The 25,422-nt window shown below is 48.2% G+C and overlaps 1 protein-coding gene across 1 annotated transcript in view; it reads left to right on the top strand.

The window, feature by feature from the left end:
* Positions 1–25,422, top strand: part of LOC138291575 (uncharacterized) — a 649,831-nt gene that overhangs the window by 362,167 nt on the left and 262,242 nt on the right. The window contains exon 14 of the mRNA XM_069230320.1: positions 14,670–14,737. Within this exon, the coding sequence (XP_069086421.1) occupies positions 14,670–14,737 (68 nt within the window). The remainder of the gene's footprint in view (positions 1–14,669; positions 14,738–25,422) is intronic.

The following is a 25,422-nucleotide window of genomic DNA, read 5'->3' on the forward strand; positions in this document are numbered from 1 at the left end:
GACATGTCCTGACAAGGCCCTCACCCCCAGTGTTTACACTGGTTCTCCTCAGCCCCATCTCCTGTCCTGACAAGCCCCTCAGCCCCCCAGTGTTTACCCTCGCTCTCCTCAGCCCCCTTGTGTTTACCCTGGGTCTCCTCAGCCCCATCCTCTGTCCTGACAAGCCCTTCATCCCCAGTGTTTACCCTGGCTCTCCTAAGCCCCACCCTCTGTCCCGACAAGCCCTTCATCCCTGGTGTTTACCCTGGCTCTCCTCCACCCCAACCTCTGTCCTGACAAGGCCCTTACTCCACAGTGTTTACCCTGGCTCTCCCCAGCTCTGTCTTCTGTCCTGACAAGTCCTTCACCCCCCAGTGTTTACCCTGGCTCTCCTCAGCCCCATCCCCTGTCCTGACAAGCCTCCCATCCCCCAGTGTTTACCCTGGCTCTCCTCACCCCCATCCCCTGTCCTGACAAGCTCTTCACCCCCAGGGTTTACCCTGGCTCTCCTCAGCCCCATCTCATGTCCTGACAAGCCCCTCACCCCCCAGTGTTTACCCTGGCTCTCCTCAGCCCCATCCTCTGTCCTGACAAGCCCTTCAACACCGGTGTTTACCCTGGCTCTCCTCAGCCCCATCCTCTGTCCTGACAAGCCCTTCACCCCCAGTGTTTACTCTGGCTCTCCTCAGGCCCATCCCCTGTTCTGACACTTCACTTCGTCCTTTACCTCGTGTACGAGATGTCAAGCTTCCCTGGTGAGATATCACACATTACTGGTGATACAGTGATACAGTGATACATTCCTGTAGGATATCTCACCCATTCCTATTGGTTCAGTATATTCCTGTGCAAGATCTCACACATTCCAATTGATGCAACTATACATTACTGTATAAGATCTCACACATTCCTATTGATGCAGTGGTACATTTCTGTATGAGATCTCACACATTCCTATTGGTTCATTAGTACATTCCTGTATAAGATCTCACATATTCCTATTGGTGCTGTAGTGCATTCCTTCATAAGATCTCACACATTCCAATTGGTGCAGTAGTACATTCCTGCAGAGGATCTCAATAGTCCTAGTGATGCAGCATTACATTCCTGCACAAGATCTCACACATTCCTATTGGTGCAGTAGTATATTCCTGTATGAGATTTCAACATTCCTGTTGGTGCATTAGTACATTCCTGTACGAGATCTCACACATTCCTATTGGTGCAGTAGTACATTCCTGTATAAGATCTCACACATTCCTATTGGTGCAGTAGTACACTCCTGCACACGATCTCACACATTCCTATTGGTGCAGTAGTACATTCCTGTATAAGATCTCACACATTCTCACTGGTGCAGTAGTACATTCCTGCACAAGATCTCACACATTCCTATTGGTGCAGTAGTACATTCCTGTATAAGATCTCACACATTCCTATTGGTGCAGTAGTACATTCCTGTATAAGATCTCACACATTCTCACTGGTGCAGTAGTACATTCCTGCACAAGATCTCACACATTCCTATTGGTGCAGTGGTACATTCCTGTATAAGATCTCACACAGCAGACCTCCATGTTCGTGACTGCTTTTAAATAAAGCTGTTTTTTTTTTTTTAAGTGTACCCCGTTTTCCTTAAAAAATAGTTTGGGGTCCAATTTGCGAGTGGGTTACCATCCACTTCAAGTGGATGGTAACTGCAACACCATTTGCGACCGCATATGCGGTCGCAAATGGTATTGCATACCACTCTGAATCGCAAATAGGAAGGGAACACCCCTTCCTATTTGCGATTCTGAAATGCATTTTGCGAGTTGGTCCCGACTCGCAATATGCATTTCTGAATAGGAAAATGCGATTTGCAAGTTGCAAACGGCAATTTTTGCCATTTGCGACTCGCAAATGCTTTCCTACATCTGGCCCTTAGTGTCCTACAAAAATATTTCCAAAACCGGGAAATGTACTGCGACCTCTGTCAGATACAATGGTATGTGGAAGTCCATGGAGACGGAAAATATGGTAGATAAATATCTGGCTTAGTTCTTGGGACGTAGGTAACTTTTTGAGGGCAGTGAAGTGAGCCATCTTAGTAAAGGAATCAACAGTGACCATGATAACCCGGTTTCCTGCTGATGGAGGGAGCGAACACATGAAATCAGTAGAAATGGTGTGCCAGGGAGCTGGTGGAACAGGCAATGGTTGTAGTAATCCTGCAGGTCTGGTACGGGGAATCTTTACTTGAGCACATATGGGACAAGCCTGAACGTATCTTTCAACATCCGACTTCCAGGTAGGCCACCAGAAAGATCGCGAGAGAAGTTCTTGTGTGGCCTTGATGCCTTTATGACCAGCAACCGGCGAATCATGGCACATTTGTAATGCCTCTTCTCTAACTCTATTAGTAGGGTGGAACAACAGGTTCTGATAATAATAATATCCTTGCCTTTTATGTATAAGGGGGTTTAATTTCTCTACTTCGTGGTCAGACAGGCTGGAGTATTGCAGTTGTACCTCATCCAGGAAAGACTGAGCTACTCCAATAATCTTACTAGGCTCAAGTAGTTACTGAGATGGGGTAGGAGTACAATCTGGATAACGGCGAGACGGAGCATCAGCCAGAATGTTTTGGGATCCAGGAATATAAGTGATGTAAAAATCATACTGACTGAAGAAAAAGGCCCAACGAGCCTGGCGGCTATTCTGGCATACAAAATTACGTAAACATTGTAGATTACGATGGTCTGTTCTCACCTCAAAAGGCTCCTTGGAGCCCATAAGAAACTGTCTCCATTCTAGGCAGGCTGTTTTCAGAGCTAATAACTCCCTTTCTAGTACTGAGTAATGTTGTTCCGATGTAGAGAGTACATGGGACAAATAGAAAACACGATGTTCAAGACCATCATCTTCTTGTTGTTGGAGTAAGACAGCTCCGATGGCTTTTTCGGAAGCATCGGTAACTACAATAAATTGTTTGTTGGTATCTGGGTGTCTCAAGATGGGAGCTTGAGTGAAAGCCTTCTTTAAACCTTGAAAAGCTGTTTCAGCCGCCTTAGTCCAGACAAAACCTTTTGTTAAATTTTCCTTCTTTAGAGTGTGAGTTATGTGGCTGGCTTGTTTTGCAAAGTCTAAGATAAACTGCAGATAAAAATTTGCTAATCCTAGAAAACATTGTTTTTCCTTAATAGAGGAAGGAGAAGGCCAATCTAGGATGGCTTGTACTTTTTCTTGGTCCATAGCTATGCCGGTGGGACTTAAATGGTAACCCAGATATTTGACTTCCGTCTTGTCAAACTCACACTTTTCTGGTTTACAAGATAGTTGATGTTCCCGGAGTCTTTGAAGGACTTGTTTCACGTGAGAAGAATGCAGTTCAGGACGTCTAGAATAAATAAGAATATCGTCTAAGTAGATTACCACCGTTTGGTTCAAAAGATCAGAAAACACAGAGTCCATAAATCTTTGTAAAATTGCGGGGGCATTAGTGAGACCAAAAGGCATAACATTGTACTCAAAGTGACCAAATGGGGTCCTGAAAGCTGTTTTCCACTCGTCTCCTTCTTTAATACGTAAAAGGTGGTAGGCTCCCCGTAGATCCAGTTTGGTAAAACGTTGAGCCCCTCTGACTGCCTCTAGAATATCTTTGATGAGGGGCAAAGGATAACGGTCCTTTATAGTTATCTTATTCAGGCCTCGAAAATCCAAGCAAGGACGAAGATCTTTTGTCTTTTTGGGTACAAAAAAGAGAGGAGCCCCTGCCGGAGAAGACGATGGAACAATAAGACTACTCTGTAGGTTTTCTTCCAGGTACTCCTTTAGAACTTCCTTTTCGGGTTCCGTGAGGGAATACATCCTGCCAAAGGGAACGACAGTTCCAGGTTCCAAGGGAATAGCACAATCATTATCTCGATGTGGAGGTAACACAGGTCTGGATGGTTTTTGGAACACATCTTGAAATTCTAAATAGTGTTCAGGGACTCCTTGGACAGTATTGATGGAATATCCGGTAGTACTTTCAGTAGGTGTCAATCTTTTAGGTGACCAATATTTGTCGGAAGCAAAACAGTTCTCATGACAAAACTGTGAAGACAAGGAAATAGTCTGGGTTTCCCAATTCACATACGGATTATGTCTGATGAACCACAGAATTCCTAGAATGATGGTATGGTTGGGGGATGATATGAGATCAAAGGAGATGTGTTCTTGATGGTTACCAAACTGTAAACTTAATGTCAGGGTAGTAGTATCGACTGGACCAGAGGATATTAAGGATCCATCCACTGAGTGCACTTGTTCTGGAAGTTCTTTGGGTTGTGTTGGAATTTGTTGAGTAGTGGCCCAAGTCTTATCCATGTAAATACCACTAGCTACACAATCTAGTAAAGCCATTGTTCTTTCTTGACGGCCGTCAGGTAGCTGTAACATGAACAAGGACGTGGCATTGTCCTTAAATGAACTGATGGAAGGTATAGCTGATGATCCCGTCCCCTCCCTTCTTACAGAGGACGGGAAGTGGCGTTTCCCGATGGCCTTTGAGGACGTACAGGGCAGGTACGAAGTATGTGGCCAGCAGCACCACAGTACAGGCACAATCCTTTCTTACGTCTGTCTTACCACTCGCTAACGGAAAGCGGGCCTCGAGTGGTATCCACTTGCATAGGTTCTCCCTCTATGTCTCTAGCAGGAGGGCGAGGTTCCTCAGAACGATGCAGATAAACCCGTGAAGTGCTTGGCTGAGAAGATCCTCTACTCTTTCTCTTCTCCAATCGTCGTTCTTGGAGACGGTATTCGATGGAAAGTGCTTGATCCATCAGACCACGAAGATCTTCAACTCTGGTGGAGTGTACTAACTCATCTTTTATTTCTTCTTTAAGTCCTCTGCGAAACAAAGTCACCAGAGTACGTTCCACCCAGGTGGTCTCTGCTGCTAGCTGACGAAAGCGCGTAATATATTGAAGGACATCTTGTGAGCCTTGTTGGATGTCACATAAGGCTTCTTCCGCAGAGGCCTCCAATCCTGGACGACTAAACCTTTGTTTGAATCGATTCACGAAGGCGGAATAGTCCGACAATACCGGGTCGTTGGATGATACTATCGGGGTTGCCCAGGCCAAGGCAGGACCGGATAACGCACTGATAAGATATCCCACCTTTGTCCTGTCATGGGAGAATTGGGTAGGTCGGAAGGCGAAATACACCGTTAATGCATCAAGGAATTCACGCAGTTTAGTTGGTTCACCAGAGAAACGAGGAGTAGAGACGGAGATAGTCGGAACATCGCCACTGCGGAAAGCCAGAGCCTGTCGTAACGCAGCATTCTCATTGCGTAGTTGTTGCAGTTCCTGAGCCTGTTGCCGAATAGTTGTCAGAAGAGATTGATCAGGATCTGCAGCAGCTGCCACTGTATCATCCATGGTGTTAGAGGACGTGGGGAGACTTTGGCGCTGCAATCTGTCACGACTCACGTGCTGCTTACGCCTGGAATCCGCAGATCGAGTGGCATGGGTCTTGAATGTTCGGCTCTGGCCCAGAAAGGGGCGACTCTTTCTGGTAGCCACGGTGCTGTAGGCAATGGAAACGCCAAGAACAGACCGTGCCCTTCAGAAATAGCGCCAGAGGGAAAAAAAAACCTGAAAAGGGGAAAAAAACACCAAACAGATAGATTTCTGAAACAGGAACAAAAGAACAGGAATCAACAGAGGCAAAAATATAGGTAATACACGGAATAGACAAGATATAGCACAGAAAGGCTAAGAAACAGGAGCGAAGACACCATCCAAACAGAAAGTGTTGCAGCGCAAGGAAAGAAAGAAACACATCCCTTAAATACCACTAAACAGGAAACGACCAACAGGAAGTGAAAGGACACCATCTTAGATAGGGAAAAGTACATAGAACAGAATAGACTAGGAACCATAGAGAATAGGGAACAAGGAATGCTGGGAAGAAAAAGGTAACATGGGAAGGGGAAAAAAACATAAAGGAAGGTACAACCAGATGTCCCAGAAAAAGAAGAAAAGAACAGGTAAGAGGACTCAGGATGCCCGAAAAACACGGTGCACAGAAACAGAGCGAGGCCCCATGCCCAATCTGGGGCCTCGCAAAGCACACAATAGACTGGGGGCGCGCCGCATCCTGCAGACGCGTTGTGCGGCCCGAGCCGAATGTTCGGCTCGCGACGCAGCACGCAGCGCGACAACTTCATTTAATCCATCCCTGCGCTAATACCACTTCTTTTAATCTATCCATTTGCTAATCCCACTTCAGTTAATCTATCCCTGTGCTAATCCCACTTCTTTTAATCTATCCCAGTATTAATCCCATTACATTTAATCTATTCCTGCACCAATCCCACTTCATTTAATCTATCCCTGTACTAATCCCACTACATTTAATCTATCCCTGAGCTAATCCTACTTCATTTAATATATCCCTGTAGTAATTCCCTCATTTAATCTATCCCTCTAATCTCACTTCATTTAATCTTTTCCCCGAATCCCACTTCATTTAATATATCCCTACACTCTCACTTCATTTATTATATCCCTATTATCTCACTTCATTTAATCAATCCCTTTACTAATCCCACTTCACTTAACCTGTCCCTGTAGTAATCCCATTCCTTTTAATCTATCCCTGTGCTAATCCAATTTCATTTATTGTATCACCCTACTAATCCCCCTTCATTTAATCTATCCCTGTACTAATCCCACATCATTTAATCTCTCCCTGTTCTAATCTCACTTCATTTAATCCATCTCTGTACTAATCTCACTTCATTTAATCTATCCCTGTTCTAATCCTACTTCATTTAACCCATCCCTGTAATCCCACTTGATTTTATCTATCCCTATACTAATCTGATTTAATTTATTCTGTCTCTATACTAATCTCCCTTCATTTAATCTGTCCCTCTAATCCCACTTCATTTAATCCATCCCTCTAATCCCTCTTCATTTAATCTATCCCTCTAATCCCATGAATTCTGCTTAGTCTAGCACCAAGATCTGCTCTATCAGTGGATGTTGTACTTGTGCCTTGAACCATAAACCAGGGTCATGCTGTGGCATTTATCTTTCTTTCTTGTTTAATTCACAGATGAGCAGGAGGTGGCGAGGGTCCCATCTGAGCTCATTGGAAGCTCGGACACTTGGGCCGCAGTTGAGGTGATCCTGGGTGCAGTTGAGCACCAAGCCTTAATGTGAGGGATCCAACGCCAACCTCATCGTTCACGCCTGGCCTAGCAGGAGTAAATCACAGGCTGCTTGGAAACCCCCAAGAGTGGAAGGCTTGAGTGGGGGCCACATCACCCAGTCCGCTAGCGCCGCGACTGATCACTGACTGATGTGGGAAAGGATTAACTTTTGTGATGTTTGTTACGTCCCCGGCACCTCCTTCTCCATTTCTGATGGTTTTGTCTCTTAGGTGGTTGCTTATTGTGGGGTTGAGTGAGTGGTTTTAAGCTTCTCGTGTATGTTATATGGTTATTTATTCTTGTTCAGTAATACAGATAGATACAATCCCAACAGTTGTGTCTTTTTTTCTCTAGAATGAAATGTGTATTGTTGTGAATGTAAAAGAGCTGATGGACCAGTGTAGCAGAGGTCCAGAGGCCACCAGGAGTGACTCTGTCACTGGGACCCAAGGTCCAGGACAGACCTGGAGCACAGTTTGCCCCCCTAGTGATGCTGTCCTGTTCATTGTTTGTATCTTTACCCTGAAGTTGTTTAGAACAAGGTCATCTATAGCATACACAGCTGAAGTTTGTGCGATTCTTATCTCGTGACATTTTACTGTGATTTATTTTTATAAATCTGAGCAAAGAGCTTCAGGTCGCCTCAACAACCTTTTAATACCCATCTGTTACATTCGCGCTGCGCTCATCAAAACCATACGAGCTATAAACAGTGAAGTTCGATTTAACCTTAAGAAGAGTCCTAAACAATACAGCTCATTCCTGTCCCTTCCCCCTGCGCTGGCGCCATTTCAGCAACGTAGCGCCAATGGAGGCAGCCTTGCATGACGGTGCAAGGGAGTCTGCGTTGTGAGGATGATTGTTTTTGTGCAGGAAGGGAAACCTTCCTGCACAGAAACAATCCATGGAGGTGTTTTCCTCTTTCTATGTGTGCTGCATTCTGCAGCACACATAGAAAAAACAAGTACTGAGAAGAAATAAAGATATTTCTCTTCACTACGCCTCACCTGGTGAGGGGTAGGTTTTTGGCGCATTCCCAGGTCTCCCACTTCTGGTAATTCTAGGAATGTATTAAAATCCATGGATATTGAGTGGGACCCACCCAACACCAATGGAACGCTGCCTTGGGGCAGAGTAATGCAACACACTGATTTATGTTGCATTACATTACTCGAGACTTACGCAACTCCTCAGGGCCACGCAGGGTGGCCTTCCATGGCTTCATAAATCTAATTTTTCAGTTGCGTCGCTCTTGCACCATGTTGCGTGGTGCAAAAGTGACGCAAAGGGGTTCGTAAACATGCCTCCTTGTGCCCAGGTCATGTGTTATTTTCATGTTCTTTTTATTTACTTTCTGTTATCTTTGAGTCATTACTTGAGAACCCAATAATTACTGCTGAGTCAATGTAAATGTAAATTAGCACTTGTATAGCGCACTACTCACCCGTTAGGGTCTCAAGGCGCTGTACTCATACCGCTTTGGAACCCCTCCTGGCTTTTTCCCTATGAGGTGCCAACTCCTGAGGGTGAAGCCAGGCATCCAAGCGCTGTTGGGGCCGTTGTGGAGATTAAGCAAGCTATTGCCCAGAGTTGCAGAGTGGGACCCATGAATTAGATTAGGCACCGAGGCGAGAATTATCTGGTCAAGGGGAATTGAGCCCAAGACCTGCCGAAGCGGGACTTGAACCCTGGTCTTGAGCCAGATCTCTGCTTCAGGGTCTGCCGCTCTAACCATTGAGCCACACTTCTCCACTCCACTCCAGTCAATGAGCTGTGTTTTCATTATCTTTATTCTCTTTAATTCTCATCAGAGGTACTTAGGGTCTCATTAAAAGGCCCTAGCGGCACACTGCGGCTCCGGAGCATCATTTTGTTTGATGCCTGGTGGCGCAGTGTGCCAGCCCATACTTACAAGGCCATGCAAGGCCACCTTGCGTGGTTTTTAATAGCCTTGTAAATATGGACCCTATTCACGCATTAAACTCTGCGTAAAAAGGGTGTTCCATGGGTGCTGCTGTGGGTGTGCCCACGCAACAGCGATGGAAACGGATGGAATCTGACGCATTCCCATATTTACAGGGCTGGAATACGTCAGATGTGGTGTTAAAGTGGCACATTGGAGGGAAATAACATTATTTCTCCAGTTTTTTTCCTCTTCCCATGTGTGCTGCATTTTGCAGTACACATAGAAGGAGGAAAACACCATTAATGATTGTTTATGTGCAGGAACATGTCCCTTTCTGCACATAAACAATCATCCCTGCACCGCAGGCTCGCTTGCACCATGGTGCAAGGGTGACTGCATTGGCGCTAGGCAGCAGTTTGTGCACCAGCATAGAGGGAAGTACAGGGATGCGTCGTATTTCTGTAAATCCAACGCCTGCTTGCACCATCGCAATACAGCAGCACGGTGCAGCATGCGAGCTTGCAGCGCCTCGCTGCGTAATTTCCTCGTAAATGAGCTCCTTAGTTTTGTCAGATGAACCCTAAGTTTCTCCTCCTTTCACCCTCTCTTCCTTCCTCATCAGTTCTGCTGATCCCTGATGAAGTCAGTCCTAAACTCACCCCCTCTCCTTTTCTTTTCCTCGCCTTATTCCATCCTTGCAGCTTCTCCTTCGCTGAGGCCCAGCGACAAAGTCAACGGCTGATGTCTCATCCCAGGGTTCAGGCTTTGATTCTTCTGCTGTGGGGGACAGCTGGACACTTGCTTGAGTCTATCTACAAGTCCGTATACGATGAAAGAGAGATTAGATTGTTCCCTATGCATTGGTGGGAAATTCAAAATGCAGCCATTAGTTATAGCATCCAAAGTCACTGTCCATTAGGTTCCACCTCCTCTTATTCTGCCCCATCATTTATGGGCAGTAAATATGAGCTGCCACCCTTGGATTTGATTCTCACTTGAACTGAAGTTCCCTCCTGGACCTCCACTCCATTCTAGGAAGTTAAGTTGCTGATACAGCTCTTGGATGTTGGCATGAGAGCCAGCGTCACCCCAGAGAGAGACGCAGCTGAGGTCACACCATGTACCATCACCCCAAACTTGCCAGAGAGCACCAGGGCCTCATTTAACTTTGCTGCGCCATCTCTCCCCCTGACCTGCCTCTGGCGCAGTTAACAGTCGGTGGAGAGCAGGTCCACCATGCCATGTTGGGATGTCAGGTCTGGGGGTAGATGCCACCACACTGAGGGGGTGTCCATTCCTACTGCCAAAATAACCAATCCCTGTGAGTTTTACTGAAACAGGCGGAGGAGGTGGGAATATTAACGTGCAGGACCACAGTGGTCGAAGGTGTGGATCTGGGTAGAATTGGTGCGTGATGGGACCCTAAAATGTTCAGCCGCCCATGTCCCCGTGTGAAAATGTCTTTCCCGGGTGCAGGAGCTGGTGGTGCATACAGCCTTGGATAGAGCCTTCCACCCATGGGTAGATGGGGACTCAGACTAGTGTAGAGGGCAGATAAACACAACATAACTAACATCTGCCTAAAACTGTTAGGGCTACTGTTAGCAACCTCACCAACCCTGTGTGAAACGCAGAGAGGAGGAACTTGTAATATCTACTAAGATATGGTGTACTCCAGCTGCCTTGCGCCGACATAGGCACCCTCACACTATGATGCACGGCCGGCTCCGTTGTGGTCAGGATAGGTTTTGTGCAGGAAATGAAACCTTCCTGCACAAAAGCTATTCTTAGAGGCGTATTATTCTCTGCATGTGTGATGCAGATTGCAGAGGAAGGAGGAGAAATAAAGGTATTTCTCCTTGTTACGTCAGCCTCGGGTAGGCGCAAACCCACATTTACTGACTTTAATAAATACATGTGTGCATGAGGACACCCTTGCTCTGTCCATGCAACGGATCCTGGACACCAGGTAACCCGAGGCAGAGCACAGCTTGAGTTAAGGAACACGTGTCTGGGCTGTGCTGAAAAGGCAACGCAACCCTGATGCAAATCTAAGTAAATCTGGGCTCTTGTATCCAGCAGTGAGGAACTGTGTAATGTTACTGAAGAATAAAGCCCAGATTTACTAATATTTTGCATCTTTTCTTTTAATGTGTTAGATAAGGTCTGAGTTATAGGCATTAGTACAGCCATTGCCCTGTTACCAGCACTGAGGGGCATGGCTATGACTTGGTTTGTCTTCATATGCACCACACAACGTGGTACATGCGCAATGCAAACCTTACATGGGATTTATAAAGCCACACAAGGCCACTTTGCGTGGCTCCATAAATCTGAAGTAAAGCAACACAACGCAAATTGCTGCGTTACTTTACTCTGCCCTGGGACGGTGTTCCATGAATTTTGCCTGTGCGTTCCCACACAAATTCCATGTTAGATTTACTAGAACTGGTAGACCTGCGAATGCACCAAAGTGATACACCTTCTCCAGGGAGACGTAAAGGAGGCGTAACAAGGAGAAGTATCTTTACTTCTCCTCGTATTTTCCTCTTTCATTGTGTGCTGCATTCTGCAGCGCACATAAAAAGAGGAATATGCCTCTCAGCATTGTTTTTTGTGGAGGACGGTGCCCCTTCCTGCACAGATGCAATCCTGCATGCAATGCACCAAGGGACAAACTCTGCCAAAGGGTATCAGTGCAGAGGAATAGGCAGGAATGGCGTGTTATCTTAATTTAACTTGTTTTACTCTCGAATCACCCCGGGATGAGTATCTTAGCGCCCTACCGATCACAGACAGAACAGGGCACCAGTGGGCCACACACAGCGCTGTTTTGAGAAGTTTCCTAAATTTAAGATTGTCCGTGTTTTGCTGAACCTGAAGTGGAAGCTTAGTCCAAAACAGAGGGGCTAGCTATGAAAAGGATCTTTCTCCGGATCTGGCCTTCCTAATACGTGGAACTATAAGCAAGGCTTGAGGAGCTACCTGGAATATACTGAACTTGCTTAGTGGATAAATAGGTCAGGCCTTTTCCATTCGAGGACTTGTGTGTCAGACAACATACTTTAAAGACAACTCTTATGGATTGGCAACCAATGGAGGAAACGCAAAAGGGGAGAAGAAGCCGTCCTGGCAGGAAGCTTGCTGATAAGATGATCTGCAGTAGTTTTAATAACTTGCAGTTTATTCAAGACTGTCTCATTGGGAGCAGCCAATAATGCATTGCAATGGTCCAGGCTGCTGATATTATTGCTTGGATAAAGCATATGAAACCAAGTGCAGATAGTGGTTGCGACTTGTTCTTTCATAGTGACCAATTATCCAGGCAAACGTCAAGGTCTTTTATGACTAATTTGGGATTTGGAGCAGGGCCCATGTCAGAGGGACACTAATCAGGAGTCCAAAGTTGTTGTGTCTTGCCAAACAGCATCATTTCTATTTTATTGGCGTTCAGCCGGAAATAGTTATCTGTCATCCAAGCTGCAATAGCAGACATGCCTCCTGAGAAACCTCCAGAGAAACAAGTTTCAACATTATTTAAATCTTTGTCAAAAGAGATCATAGGCTGCGTGTCATCGGCATATGACAATGGTTTAAAGCCAAAGGTTTTAACCCCTTCTGTGCCGCGGACGTAACGGTTACGTACTGCGGCACAGTGCTCCTGTGCCTAGGACGTAACCTTCCCCTTCCACCCCCACACCCCTGACCCCCACCCCCCCCGTAAAGAGGTCAGCACGCGATCGCACGCTGACCTCATTACCCACTGCCGGTCGCACTGGAAGCCATTTGCTTCCAGTGCGATCACGGAGAAACAGGTAAGTTTCTCCTCCAGTGGGTGGGGGTTTTGGGCCAAAGAGGCACCGGGGGAAAGGAAAGGCTTTTCCTTTCCCCCGGTGTCTCTTTGAGCATTCCTGTTGCCCGATCGCACTGCGATCGGGCAGCAGGAATGCCCACTAGACGCCAGGGATTTTTTTATTTTTTATTTTGTTTGCATTGTTTGTGTGTGGGAGCAGCCCCTTGGGCAAGGGTTGCTCCCTTTTGGGGGCATGTTTATGTTGGCCATTTTGGCCTATTATTTTTTGGCCGATCTGCCCGCAAGGGGGGGCAGAATCCACTAGACACCAGGGTTTTGTCTTTTTTTAACTATTTTGAAAACGTTTGTATTTGGGAGCGGCCCCTTGGGCAAGGGTCGCTCCCTTTCGGGGGCATGTTTATTGTGGCCATTTCTGCCCCCCTTGGGGGCAGATGAGAATCCACCTGACACCAGGGATTTTTTTTTTTTAACTATTTTGAAAACGTTTGTATTTGGGAGCGGCCCCTTGGGCAAGGGTCGCTCCCTTTCGGGGGCATGTTTCTTGTGGCCATTTCTGCCCCCCTTGGGGGCAGATCGGCCTATTATTTTTAGGCCGATCTGCCCCCAAGGGGGGCAGAATCCACCTGACACCAGGGATTTTTTTTTAAATTTACTTTGAAATGTTTTGCGTTGGGGAGCGGCCCCCTGGGCAAGGGTCGCTCCCATTTGGGGGCATGTTTCTTGTGGCCATTTCTGCCCCCCTTCAGGGCAGATCGGCCTATTATTTTGAGGCTGATCTGCCCCCAAGGGGGGCAGGAGCCACTTAGACACCAGGGATAGTGTGTGTGTGTGTTTGTTAGCGGAGGGGGGGGCAACCCCTTGGGCAAGGGACGCCCCCCCTTTGGGGGCATGTGTACCATGGCCATTTCTGCCCCCCTTGGGGACAGATCAGCCTATTATTTTAAGGGTCATCTGCCCCCAAGTGTGTGTGTGTGTGTGTGTGTGTGTTAGTGGGGGGGCCGCCCCTTGGGCAAGGGTCGCCCCCCCTTTGGGGGCACATGTACCAAGGCCATTTCTGCCCCCCTTGGGGACAGATCAGCCTATTATTTTTAGGCTGATGGGGGCAGAAACCACTAGAACGCCAGTTTAAAAAAAAAATATGTTTATTTATGTGGGGGCGTCCACTTGGGCAAGGGGCACCCCCCCCCCAAGGGGGGCATTGAACTGTTGGCCATTTCTGCCCCCCTTGGGGGCAAATGGGCCTATTTCTTTTAGGCCCATCTGCCCCCAAGGGGGGCAGAAGCCACTTAGGCACCAGGGATAGTGTGTGTGTGTGGTTTGTTTTTTGTTTGGGGGTGGGCCCTTGGGGACACACTACAAAAGGTATTTTCTGCCCTCCTTGGGGCAGATAGGCCTATTTTGTAGTAAGCCCATCTGCCCCTATGGCAGAATCCACTTAGGCACCAATTTCTAAATGGTTGATGGTGGGATGTTTGTCAACTGACGAAGTATTTGCATTTGTGATAAATATTTTCCTCCTTTTTGTTCTAGTTCAAAGCATTTGCTTTCTTTGCTGTGGCTTCTTGTGGTTTTGGCAGTGGTTGACCTGCGGTTTGCATAGTTGCATGTTTTAGGTAAGTAAAAACAATTTACTCCAAAGGAGTATTGTTGCCATGCATGAATGACATGTTTGTAGGTGGTGTACTAAATGCAGGTTTGTGTGAAATTGTCCTTAGATTTGTGCACAATGATATTTGTGTTGTCTTATTTCTAACTTGCTTTTCTTTCTTTCTTTTTAGTGGGATATCATTGGTGATAGCTGTGTCTGTGCAGAGTAGTTGCTGGTCATTCAAGCTTTTTCTGACAAGTGAGCGGTATAGTTTTTGAGTTTATAACTCTTACTAATAAAGCTACACTTTATTACTTATCTTACACAGTGCTGGTTGTTGGTGGTGCATTTGTCCAGTTAATTTTAGTAGGAAACATCATGGCTAGCCGCAGGATGACCGCTCAGCAGGTGGATGGTATGCTTTTTGAGTCATTGTCTGATCATGATTATGAGACGGACTCTGCATCTGAGGCAGAGGAGGAAGTGAGGGATTCTGGCAGTGAAGTTTCTGCCGCAGAGGAATCTTCTGATGAGGAAGCCACACTCAGTGCAGATGAAGGGCCTGTTTCAGAGGAGGACACTGATGTGCCATTAGTGCAGCAACCTGGGGCTGAAAGGTTTCTCGTTATAAGACCTGATGTCTGGGTTGCCCCAAACATGGAGCAGCCAGAGTTGGCTGCCTTTACTGGTCTCCCGGGGTGTAGAGACAATACTGAGAACGTTTGCCTGTCAATTTCTTTGAGTTATTCAGGGATGATGTGTTTTGGGAAGAGATTGTTCTTCTGTACTCCTCTCTGTTCTTCTGTGTTCTTCTGTGTTCTTCTGTGTGTCTTCTGCTCTTCCGGTCTTCTGCTCTTCCGGTCTTCAGTCCTTCTGCTCTTCTGCTCTTCTGTTCTTCTTTTCTTCTGTTCTTCTTTTCTTCTTGTCTTCTTGTCTTCTGCCTTCGGCTCTTCTGCCTCCTCCGTCCTCTTCTCCCCGCGCCTGCCCTCCTGCTCCTGCCTTTTCCCCCCCCCACTCGCATCCCCCTCTCTACCTCTCCTATCTAACCCGTTCACTTTCTACCTCCCTCACTCCTCCTATCTACCTATCTCTCCATCTCTCTATCCCACTATCCAACTCCCTCACTCTCCACCTCCTCCTATCTTCCTATCTCTCTATCTTTTTCCCTATCTATCGATTTCTCTATCTACCTTTTCTCTCTACCTATTTCTCTATCTCTCCCCCCCTCCCGCCACCCCCTCTATTACCTATCTTCCTATCCCCTCACTCTACCTCTCACCCTCACCCACCTCTACAACCCCCCCTCCCCTATCTTCACAACTCTACACCTATCTTTCTCCCTAATCTCCTAATCCTCCTAACACTCTCCCCCCTCCACCCTTAAACCCCCCTCCCCGAGCTTTTCTCACTCTACCTGTCCCCCCCCCCTCGCGCTTTCCCGCCGCGACCTCCTGCACGCCCCCGCCCCCCAGCTCCCATTCGCCCCCAGCTGACCCCTCCCCCCCCTCCTACCTCATATGGCGGCCGCTGTGCGACTGCGCAGCGGGCGCGTGCAGCGGGTGCGCCGCTGGCGCGCCAGAGGCAAGCCCGTCTGAGCCCATCCGCGCCTGGCCCGCGCCCAGCGCCATGACCCCTGGTCCCCAGCGCTCCCAAGCCCCGATGATCCGCTATGACCCCACCACCCTCCATGCCCTCAACCCAGGACGCTCCAACACCTGCTTCCAAGCTCACCCCAAACGCACCCATGGACCCTTCGCCTGCAACTCCTGCAAACGCATCTTCCACCACGCAACAACTACGACCACAAGCCCACGCGCCATCAACCACCTCAAGTGCATCCTAGTCAACGCTCGCTCCGTTCACAAACACGCCGTTGAACTCTGGGACCTCCTAGACTCCACAGCACCGGACGTCGCCTTCATCACGGAGACCTGGATGAACGCCTCCTCTGCTCCAGACATCGCCACCGCCATCCCCGAAGGCTACAAGATCTCCAGGAAAGACCGCACCAACCAAGTAGGAGGAGGTATCGCCATCGTCTTCAAAGACTCCATCAGCGTCACCACCTCCACTGAAGACTCCCGTCTTGCCGCTGAACACCTGCATTTTCAGATTCGCACCGACCCGAGGACCACCCTCAGAGGATCCCTCGTCTACCGTCCTCCCGGACCTCGCGCCCCTTTCAGCGACACCATCGCCGACTTCATCTCCCCGCACGCCCTCGCCTCACCGGACTACATCCTCCTAGGCGACCTCAACTTCCATCTGGAACAAAACAACGACCCCAACACCACCACCCTGCTCGACAACCTCGCCAACCTCGGCCTCAAACAACTGGTGAACACTGCCACCCACATCGCCGGACACACACTCGACCCTATCTTCTCCGCCAGCAAACACGTCTTCTTCAGCCACGCCTCCGCCCTTCATTGGACCGACCACAGCTGCGTCCACTTCACATTCTGACGCGAGACCCGCCACCTCCGCACTCAACCCATCCCTCGCCGACAGTGGAACAAGATCCCTGAAGAGCAACTCTTCGCCGCACTCGCCGCCAACCAACCCACCCTCACCACCGACCCCAACGTCGCAGCCCTCAACCTCACAAACTGGATCTCCAACTGCGCAGACAACCTTGCTCCCCTCAAACGCTCGCAGCGACAGAACAACACCAAGAAACCCCTCTGGTTCTCTGACACCCTCAAAGAATCAAAGAAAACTTGTCGCGCACTTGAGAAAGCCTGGCGCAAGGACCGCACCGCTGACAACATGACCGCCCTCAAGAACGCTACCCGCAAACACCACCACCTGATCCGCACTGCCAAAAGGAATTTTTTCACCGACAGACTGGACAAAAACAGCCACAACAGCAGAGAACTCTTCAGCATCGTCAAGGAGTTCTCCAACCCCAGCGCCAACGCCGTCACGCCCTCACAGGATCTATGCGAATCCCTCGCCACTTTCTTCCATCGCAAGATCAGCGACCTCCACGACAGCTTCGGACACCAGACCCAACCTATCACAACCGAACCCACATCCCAGACCATCACCCAAAACAACTGGACCCACATCAGCACGGAAGAAACCAAATCCATCATGAACTCTATCCACTCCGGCGCCCCTTCGGACCCCTGCCCGCACTTCATCTTTAACAAAGCCGACAACATCATCGCCCCGCACCTCCAGACCGTCATCAACTCTTCTTTTTCTTCTGCTACCTTCCCCGAATGCTGGAAACACGCCGAAGTCAACGCCCTACTAAAGAAACCTACGGCTGACCCGAGCGACCTGAAAAACTTCCGCCCCATCTCCCTTCTGCCTTTCCCAGCCAAAGTAATAGAGAAGACCGTCAACAAACAGCTGACCACCTTCCTGGAAGACAACAACCTGCTCGACCCCTCACAGACCGGATTCCGAACCAACCACAGCACTGAAACCGCCCTCATCTCAGTCACAGACGACATCAGAACCCTGATGGACAACGGTGAAACAGTCGCCCTCATTCTTCTCGACCTCTCGGCTGCCTTTGACACCGTCTGTCACCGCACCCTAATCACCCGCCTCCGCTCCACCGGGATCCAAGACCAGGCCCTGGACTGGATCGCCTCCTTCCTCGTAAACCGCTCCCAAAGAGTCTACCTCCCTCCGTTTCGCTCAGAACCCACTGAGATCATCTGCGGCGTACCTCAAGGCTCATCACTCAGCCCGACACTCTTCAATGTCTACATGAGCCCCCTCGCTAACATCGTACGCAAGCACGACATCATCATCACCTCCTACGCCGACGACACCCAACTTATACTCTCCCTCACCATGGACCCCGCCAGCGCCAAGACCAACCTACAAGAGGGTATGAAGGACGTCGCAGATTGGATGAGGCTCAGCCGCCTAAAGCTGAACTCTGAAAAAACTGAAGTCCTCATCCTCGGCAACACCCCGTCCGCCTGGGACGACTCCTGGTGGCCCACGGCCCTCGGCACCGCACCGACCCCCGCAGACCACGCCCGCAACCTCGGCTTCATCTTGGACCCCCTTCTCACCATGACCAAGCAAGTCAACGCCGTGTCCTCCGCCTGCTTCCTCACCCTCCGCATGCTCCGCAAGATCTTCCGCTGGATCCCCGCCGACACCAGAAAAACCGTGACCCACGCCCTCGTCACGAGCCGCCTGGACTACGGCAACACCCTCTACGCTGGGACCACCGCCAAACTCCAAAATCGCCTGCAACGCATTCAAAACGCCTCAGCCCGCCTCATCCTCGACGTATCCCGCAACAGCCACATCTCCGCACACCTGAGACACCTGCATTGGCTCCCAGTCAGCAAAAGGATCACCTTCCGACTTCTCACCCACGCACACAAAGCCCTCCACGACAAGGGACCGGAATACCTCAACAGACGCCTCAACTTCTACGTCCCCACCCGCCCCCTCCGCTCCTCTGGCCTCGCACTCGCCGCCGTCCCTCGCATCCGACGCTCCACGGCGGGTGGGAGATCTTTCTCCTTCCTGGCGGCCAAGACCTGGAACTCCCTCCCCACCAGCCTCAGGACCACCCAGGACCACTCCGCTTTCCGGAGACTCCTAAAGACCTGGCTGTTCAAGCAGCGATAACCACCCCCTTTGTCCCTAGCGCCTTGAGACCCGCACGGGTGAGTAGCGCGCTTTATAAATGCTAATGATTTGATTTGTTTTGATTGTTGAGCAGACTAATTTGTATGCGGAGCAGTATTTGAGGGACAACACTGCTAGACTTAGGCCACACTCTAGAGCTGCCCAGTGGATTCCCACAAATTTGGAGGAGATGAAAAGGTTTTTAGGTTTGACTCTTTTGAGGGGGTTAATAAGGAAGCCGTCACTGGCTTCTTATTGGTCTACTAGTCCCTTGATGGCAACAGCTATATTTCCTGCAACAATGAGTCGTAATCGGTATTTGCTTCTTCTTAGGATGGTGCATTTTATTGACAATGCATTAGCCTTGCCACGAGATCACCCTGATTCTGACCGTCTTTTTAAGATTAGGCCTGTCCTTGATCATTTTGTAGATCGGTTTTCAGAGGTCTATGTTCCAGGCAAAGAAATAGCTGTGGACGAGTCTTTGGTCCTCTTCAAGGGTCATTTGGTTTTTAGGCAGTACATTCCTAGCAAGAGGGCACGATATGGAATTAAATTGCGTATGCTGTTTGAAAGTAGTACAGGATGTGTATAATTTCCGTGTCTACACTGGTAGGGATTCCAGTATTGACCCCCCTGGTTGTCCTCCCACTTTTGGAGTTACTGAGAAAATTGTGTGGGAACTTGGTAGACGACTGTTCAACAAAGGTCACCATTTGTATGTAGATAACTTCTACACTGGAGTGCAGTTGTTCAAGGAATTGTTTAGAGTGGACACTGTTGCTTGTGGCACAATTCGTTGTAACGGGAAAGGCTATCCAAGGCAGCTTGTCTGTAAAAAACTTGAGAGGGGGCAGTGCAATGCCTTGCGGAATGATGAGCTGCTAGCTTTGAAGTTTTCAGACAGGAGGGATGTGTACATGCTTAGTACCATCCATGATGAGAGTACTTCCCCCGTGACTGTTTGGGGCCAGGTTGCTGAAGTGCGCAAACCTGTGTGCATTTTAGATTATAATAAGCACATGGGAGGTGTAGATAGAGTTGATCAGAGGTTGGAACCTTATACTGCTATTCGTAAGTCTTACGTTTGGTATAAGAAGTTAGCAATTCACCCCTTCCACTTAGCAACTTTAAAGGCTTTTATTGTGTTTAAGGATAGGTCTCCAGAGTCAAAGATGACATGTGTGAAATTTCAGAAGTCAGTGATAGAGAGCATTATTGTGGTGGAACAGGCCAGAGTTCCTAGAGAAGCAGTGGTGGAGGATGTGGCTAGACTGAAAGATCGCCACTTTGCTGAGCACATTCCTCCCACACCCAAAAAAGACTTTCCAGCTAAGATATGTAGAGTGTGTTTTCGAAGAGGTATCCGGAGGGAGACTCGAATGTACTGCCCAGATTGTCCTTCAAAGCCTGGGCTGTGTGTGGGTGGTTGTTTTAAGAATTACCACACCCAGAAGAATTACTGGGAACAACCATGAGTGTAAACTCATGTCGGTTTTGTATTTTCATGTGTTCAGTTTCATGGTTAGCATTTCTGTCATGAACTTAGAGCTTTTGTGTTTGTAGTTTTGTAATTATTTCTAATTAGTTAGGGGTTTCTTTGTTTAAAAAAAAAAAAAAAAAGCGATGCCATTGTGTGTGGAGTGGGGCTTGGCTGACAGTGTACATAGGCGGTCATTCCTACTTTGACGGGCGGCGGTCGCCGCCCGCCTGGCGGGAACCGCCAGAAGACCGTACCGCGGTCAAAAGACTGTACCGCGGTCAAAAGAGCGCGGCGGTCATTCTGTCTTTCCCGCTGGGCTGGCGGGCGACCGCCAAAAGGCCGCCCGCCCGCCCAGCGGGAAAGCACCAGCAACGAGGAAGCCGGCTCCGAATGGAGCCGGTGGAGTTGCTGGTGTGCGACGGGTGCAGTTGCACCCGTCGCGATTTTCAGTGTCTGCCAAGGAGACACTGAAAATCAATGTGGGGCCCTGTTAGGGGGCCCCTGCAGTGCCCATGCCAGTGGCATGGGCACTGTAGGGGCCCCACTACACCCGTTCCCGCCAGCCAGGTCCTGGCGGTAAGGGGGTCGGAATCCCCATGGCGGCGCTGCTTGCAGCGCCGCCGTGGAGGATTCACAGGGGCAGCGGGAAGCCGGCGGGAAACCGCCGGCTTCCCTTTTCTGACCGCGGCTTTACCGCTGCGTCAGAATAGCCCCAGAAGCACCGCCAGCCTGTTGGCGGTGCTTCCTCCGTCCCCTACCCTGGCGGTCTCGGACCGCCAGGGTAGGAATGACCCCCATAGTGTACATATTGACTTGTTGCTGGCTACAGCAACACACTGCCAGCCAAACACCAGTCCACACACTCCCATCAGCTGGTGTGATTGCTGTATCAGGCATGTGGGCGTATGTAAGTGATGGGCCCTTGAGTGGCGCTGTCTGTCGGTGTGAGTGTTGTAATGTGCTGGGCCTGTGGCTGGCGGTGTGAATGGTCTTGTGCGTGTCATGTATGAAAGGTGTGTGAATGGACTGTAAAACGGTTGGTGCCTTGCCGTGGCTTTACAGCTCACGAGCTGTGAGTCATTGGTTCAGTTTTTTGACCTTTCAGTTATTACCAGTGCATTTCACTTTTGTGAAATCTCTTGTTAATAAAATTTTATCTACTGAACCATCACTCACCCTCGTGCCAAATCCAACCAGTATGTGTGGTAAAAATGACAAAACCTGCTCCGCTGTAATCAGGCGTTGCAGCACACCTGTGACACGCTAGGTGTCTCAGGTGGGACCCCGAGGATGAAGCATGCCACCAACTTGGTTGGTGGGTGAGGGGTCTTTTTCACATAACCTAAGTGCGTTTCTTTTCACAATTTTAGTGTTTGGCACATCACAGACGTATGTGGACACATCAAAATGATATATTACAAAACTACCTGTGTTTGGGGGGGAGGGGGCACCTATGTTTTTGGTCCTGAGTGCGGCCTTCATCTAGGGAAACCTACCACACCCAACCATTTTTTAAAACTAGACACCCCAAGGAGTCCAGGGAGGTGTGGCTTGCGTGGATCCCCTAACATTTTCTTACCCAGACTCCTCTGCAAACCTCAAAATTTCCTTAAAAAAGCATATTTTCCTGACTTTCGTTTGTACGATCACCGCTCCTACACAAAATTCCTACTCCCCAGCGTTCCCCTCAGTCTCCCAAGTAAAATTACACCTCACCTGTGTGGGTCCCCAAAGCAGAGTCAGCCTAAAGATGTATAAAAGAAGAAAATGTCCTTATCAACTCGCTGTGCTATCCCCTCTATCTCTACAAGTTTTGGGCCTTATTCTGTTGCAGGCACCTGGCCCACCCACACAAGTGAGGTATCATTTTTACCGGGAGACGCTGGATGGAAGGAAATTTGTGGCTCCTCTCAGATTCCAGAACTTTCTGTCATCAAAATGTGAGGAAAATGTGGTTTTTTTAGCCAAATTTTGAGGTTTGCAAAGGATTCTGGGTAACAGAACCTGGTCAGAGCCCCACAAGTCACCCCATCTTGGATTCCCCTAGGTCTCTAGTTTAAAAAAATGCACAGGTTTGGTAGGTTTCCCTAGGTGCCGGATGAGCTAGAGGCCAAAATCTACAGGTAGGCACTTTGCAAAAAACACCTCTGTTTTCTGTCAAAAAATGTGATGTGTCCATGTTGCGTTTCCTGTCGCGGGAACTAGGCCTACCCACACAAGTGAGGTACCATTTTTATCGGGAGACTTGGGGGAATATAGAATAGCAAAATAAGTGTTATTGCCCCTTGTCTTTCTCTACATTTTTTCCTTCCAAATATAAGAGAGTGTGTAAAAAAGACGTCTATTTGAGAAATGCCCTGTAATTCACAAGCTAGTATGGGCACCCCGGAACTCAGAGATGTGCAAATAACCACTGCTCCTCAACACCTTATCTTGTGCCCATTTTGGAAATACAAAGGTTTTCTTGATAGCTATTTTTCACTCTTTACATTTCAGCAAATGAATTGCTGTATACCGGGTCTAGAATGAAAACGCACTGCAGGGTGCAGCTCATTTATTGGCTCTGGGTACCTAGGGTTCTTGATGAACCTACAAGCCATATATATCCCCGCAACCAGAAGAGTCCAGCAGACGTAACGGTATATTGCTTTCAAAAATCAGACATTGCAGGAAAAAGTTACAGAGTAAAACGTGGAGAAAAATTGCTGTTTTTTTTCACCTCAATTTCAATATTTTTCTTTTTCAGTTGTTATTTTCTGTAGGAAACCCTTGTAGGATCTACACAATGACCCCTTGCTGAATTCAGAATTTTGTCTACTTTTCAGAAATGTTTAGGTTTCTGGGATCCAGCATTGGTTTCATGCAAGCACAAAAAATCGTAAAAATGGGGTATGTCCCAGTAAAATGCCAAAATTGTGTTGAAAAATTGGGTTTTCTGATTCAAGTCTGCCTGTTCCTGAAAGCTGGGAAGCTGGTGATTTTAGCACCGCAAACCCTTTGTTGATGCCATTTTCAGGGGAAAAAACACAAGTCTTCTTCTGCAGCCCCTTTTTCAAATTTTTTTGAAAAAAAACGAAATTTTCACTGTATTTTGGCTAATTTCCTGGCCTCCTTCTGGGGAACCCACAAAGTCTGGGTACCTCTAGAATCCCTAGGATGTTGGAAAAAAAGGACGCAAATTTGGCGTGGGTAGCTTATGTGAACAAAAAGTTATGAGGGTCTAAGTGCGAACTGCCCCAAATAGCCAAAAAAAAGGCTTGGCACAGGAGGGGGAAAAGGCCCGGCAGCGAAGAGGTTAATAACTTTGGTAAGGGGCACATACATGTTAAAAAGTGTAGGGCTGAGACATGAGCACTGGGCACCCTCGTCAAGTTTCAAGGAGCCAATTTATAGGCCCCTAGATTGATGGTCTGGGTACGGTTGGATAAAAAAATCAGAACCATGCTAATGCATTGCATATATCTCATGCAGCATCCTAGGGTGAGATACTGTGTTGAATGCTGGAGATAAATCCAACAAAACAAGCAATGCAGGAATATTCTTGTCCCGGGCGCATCGTACATGGTCAGTAACCGCTATAAGAGTGGTCGCAGCACTATGCATGGGTCTGAAACCCGATGGAGGCAGATTCAACAGTTTGTTGGCTTCAAGGTAATCGATAGGTTGGGTATTTATTTGACCTTCCATCAACTTGCCCAGTAAGGGAAGCGAGAGATGGGCTGATAGCTGGAGAGGTCCAAGGGGGGACTGTTGGAATCTCTTTGGATAGGGATCACCTGAGCAGGTTTCCAGGCAGAGGAATCTCCCCGTAGAGATGGACACGTTAAATATATGGAGGAGAATCCTGCCATGTTACAACCACTAACAGGTGGGACGGCTGGGCTCGGCACTCAGGGTCCCTGAGGGTCCCTCAGCCAGGCTCACAAACAGGGGCGCATCCTGTCAACAACCTTCTAAAGTGCACACAAACTACATCATGACGGACATGAGAGAGGCCGCATTAGGCACCTTCTGCATTCACCAGGAGAACATCCAGTTCACACGTATTAATGCACTCACCGAACGGAGACAAATGGATTATTTGTAAAACTATGAGAGACCTCCAGTGAAGTGCAGCGGGCTTAGATCACAGAAGCGTAAGTTCAAAGTGCATTTCAGAAGGCGCGTCATTACTGCCAATATTGCACAATTTTATATGATAAACTTAAGCACAATGAAACGTACTGAGAACTCTGTTTAGCCCCAGTGGGCGCAGTTCTTAATGGCATAGGAGCACATTTAAAGCAGACATAACATCTTACGTTTATTACTGCCAAAGTGCATAACATCATATGATAAAACAGACACAATAACACCACCATGGGGCAATCTTGCGTAGCGGCACAATACGCATTACTATCATTATGTTATGTTATGTGCATTTATATAACGCATGGCTACCCGGAGGACTCCCAACGTAACCGTTTGATGTCCTTCTCCCACTTCTCCCACTCTGTAATTACTCCCAAGTGGAGATATTTCACTATTGCTGTCTCTGCAGATATATTTATCATTTCCTGAGCCTTCTCTTACGTTCTGCCCAGTTCTTCCTATTCCAAAGTCCTAAGTGCTGAGTGCAAACCAAAGTGCTATGTGCTAAAGTTAATACCTATTGTTAGAAATGGCCCTTTTTGCAGGGTTAGCCCCAAACCTTTCGCCTTCTCCCTCCTATTTTTTCTGATTTGTTTTTGCTGGTTTATTGTCTCTGCAAACTTTACCACAGCAGATCAGGGCTAAAGTGCAAGTGATCCCTGTACAAACGGTATTGGTGATTGGCTTATCCATGATTGGCATATTTGATTCACTAGAA

Source organism: Pleurodeles waltl, chromosome 1_1, assembly GCF_031143425.1.
Source record: "Pleurodeles waltl isolate 20211129_DDA chromosome 1_1, aPleWal1.hap1.20221129, whole genome shotgun sequence".
Taxonomy (NCBI): Eukaryota; Metazoa; Chordata; class Amphibia; order Caudata; family Salamandridae; genus Pleurodeles; species Pleurodeles waltl.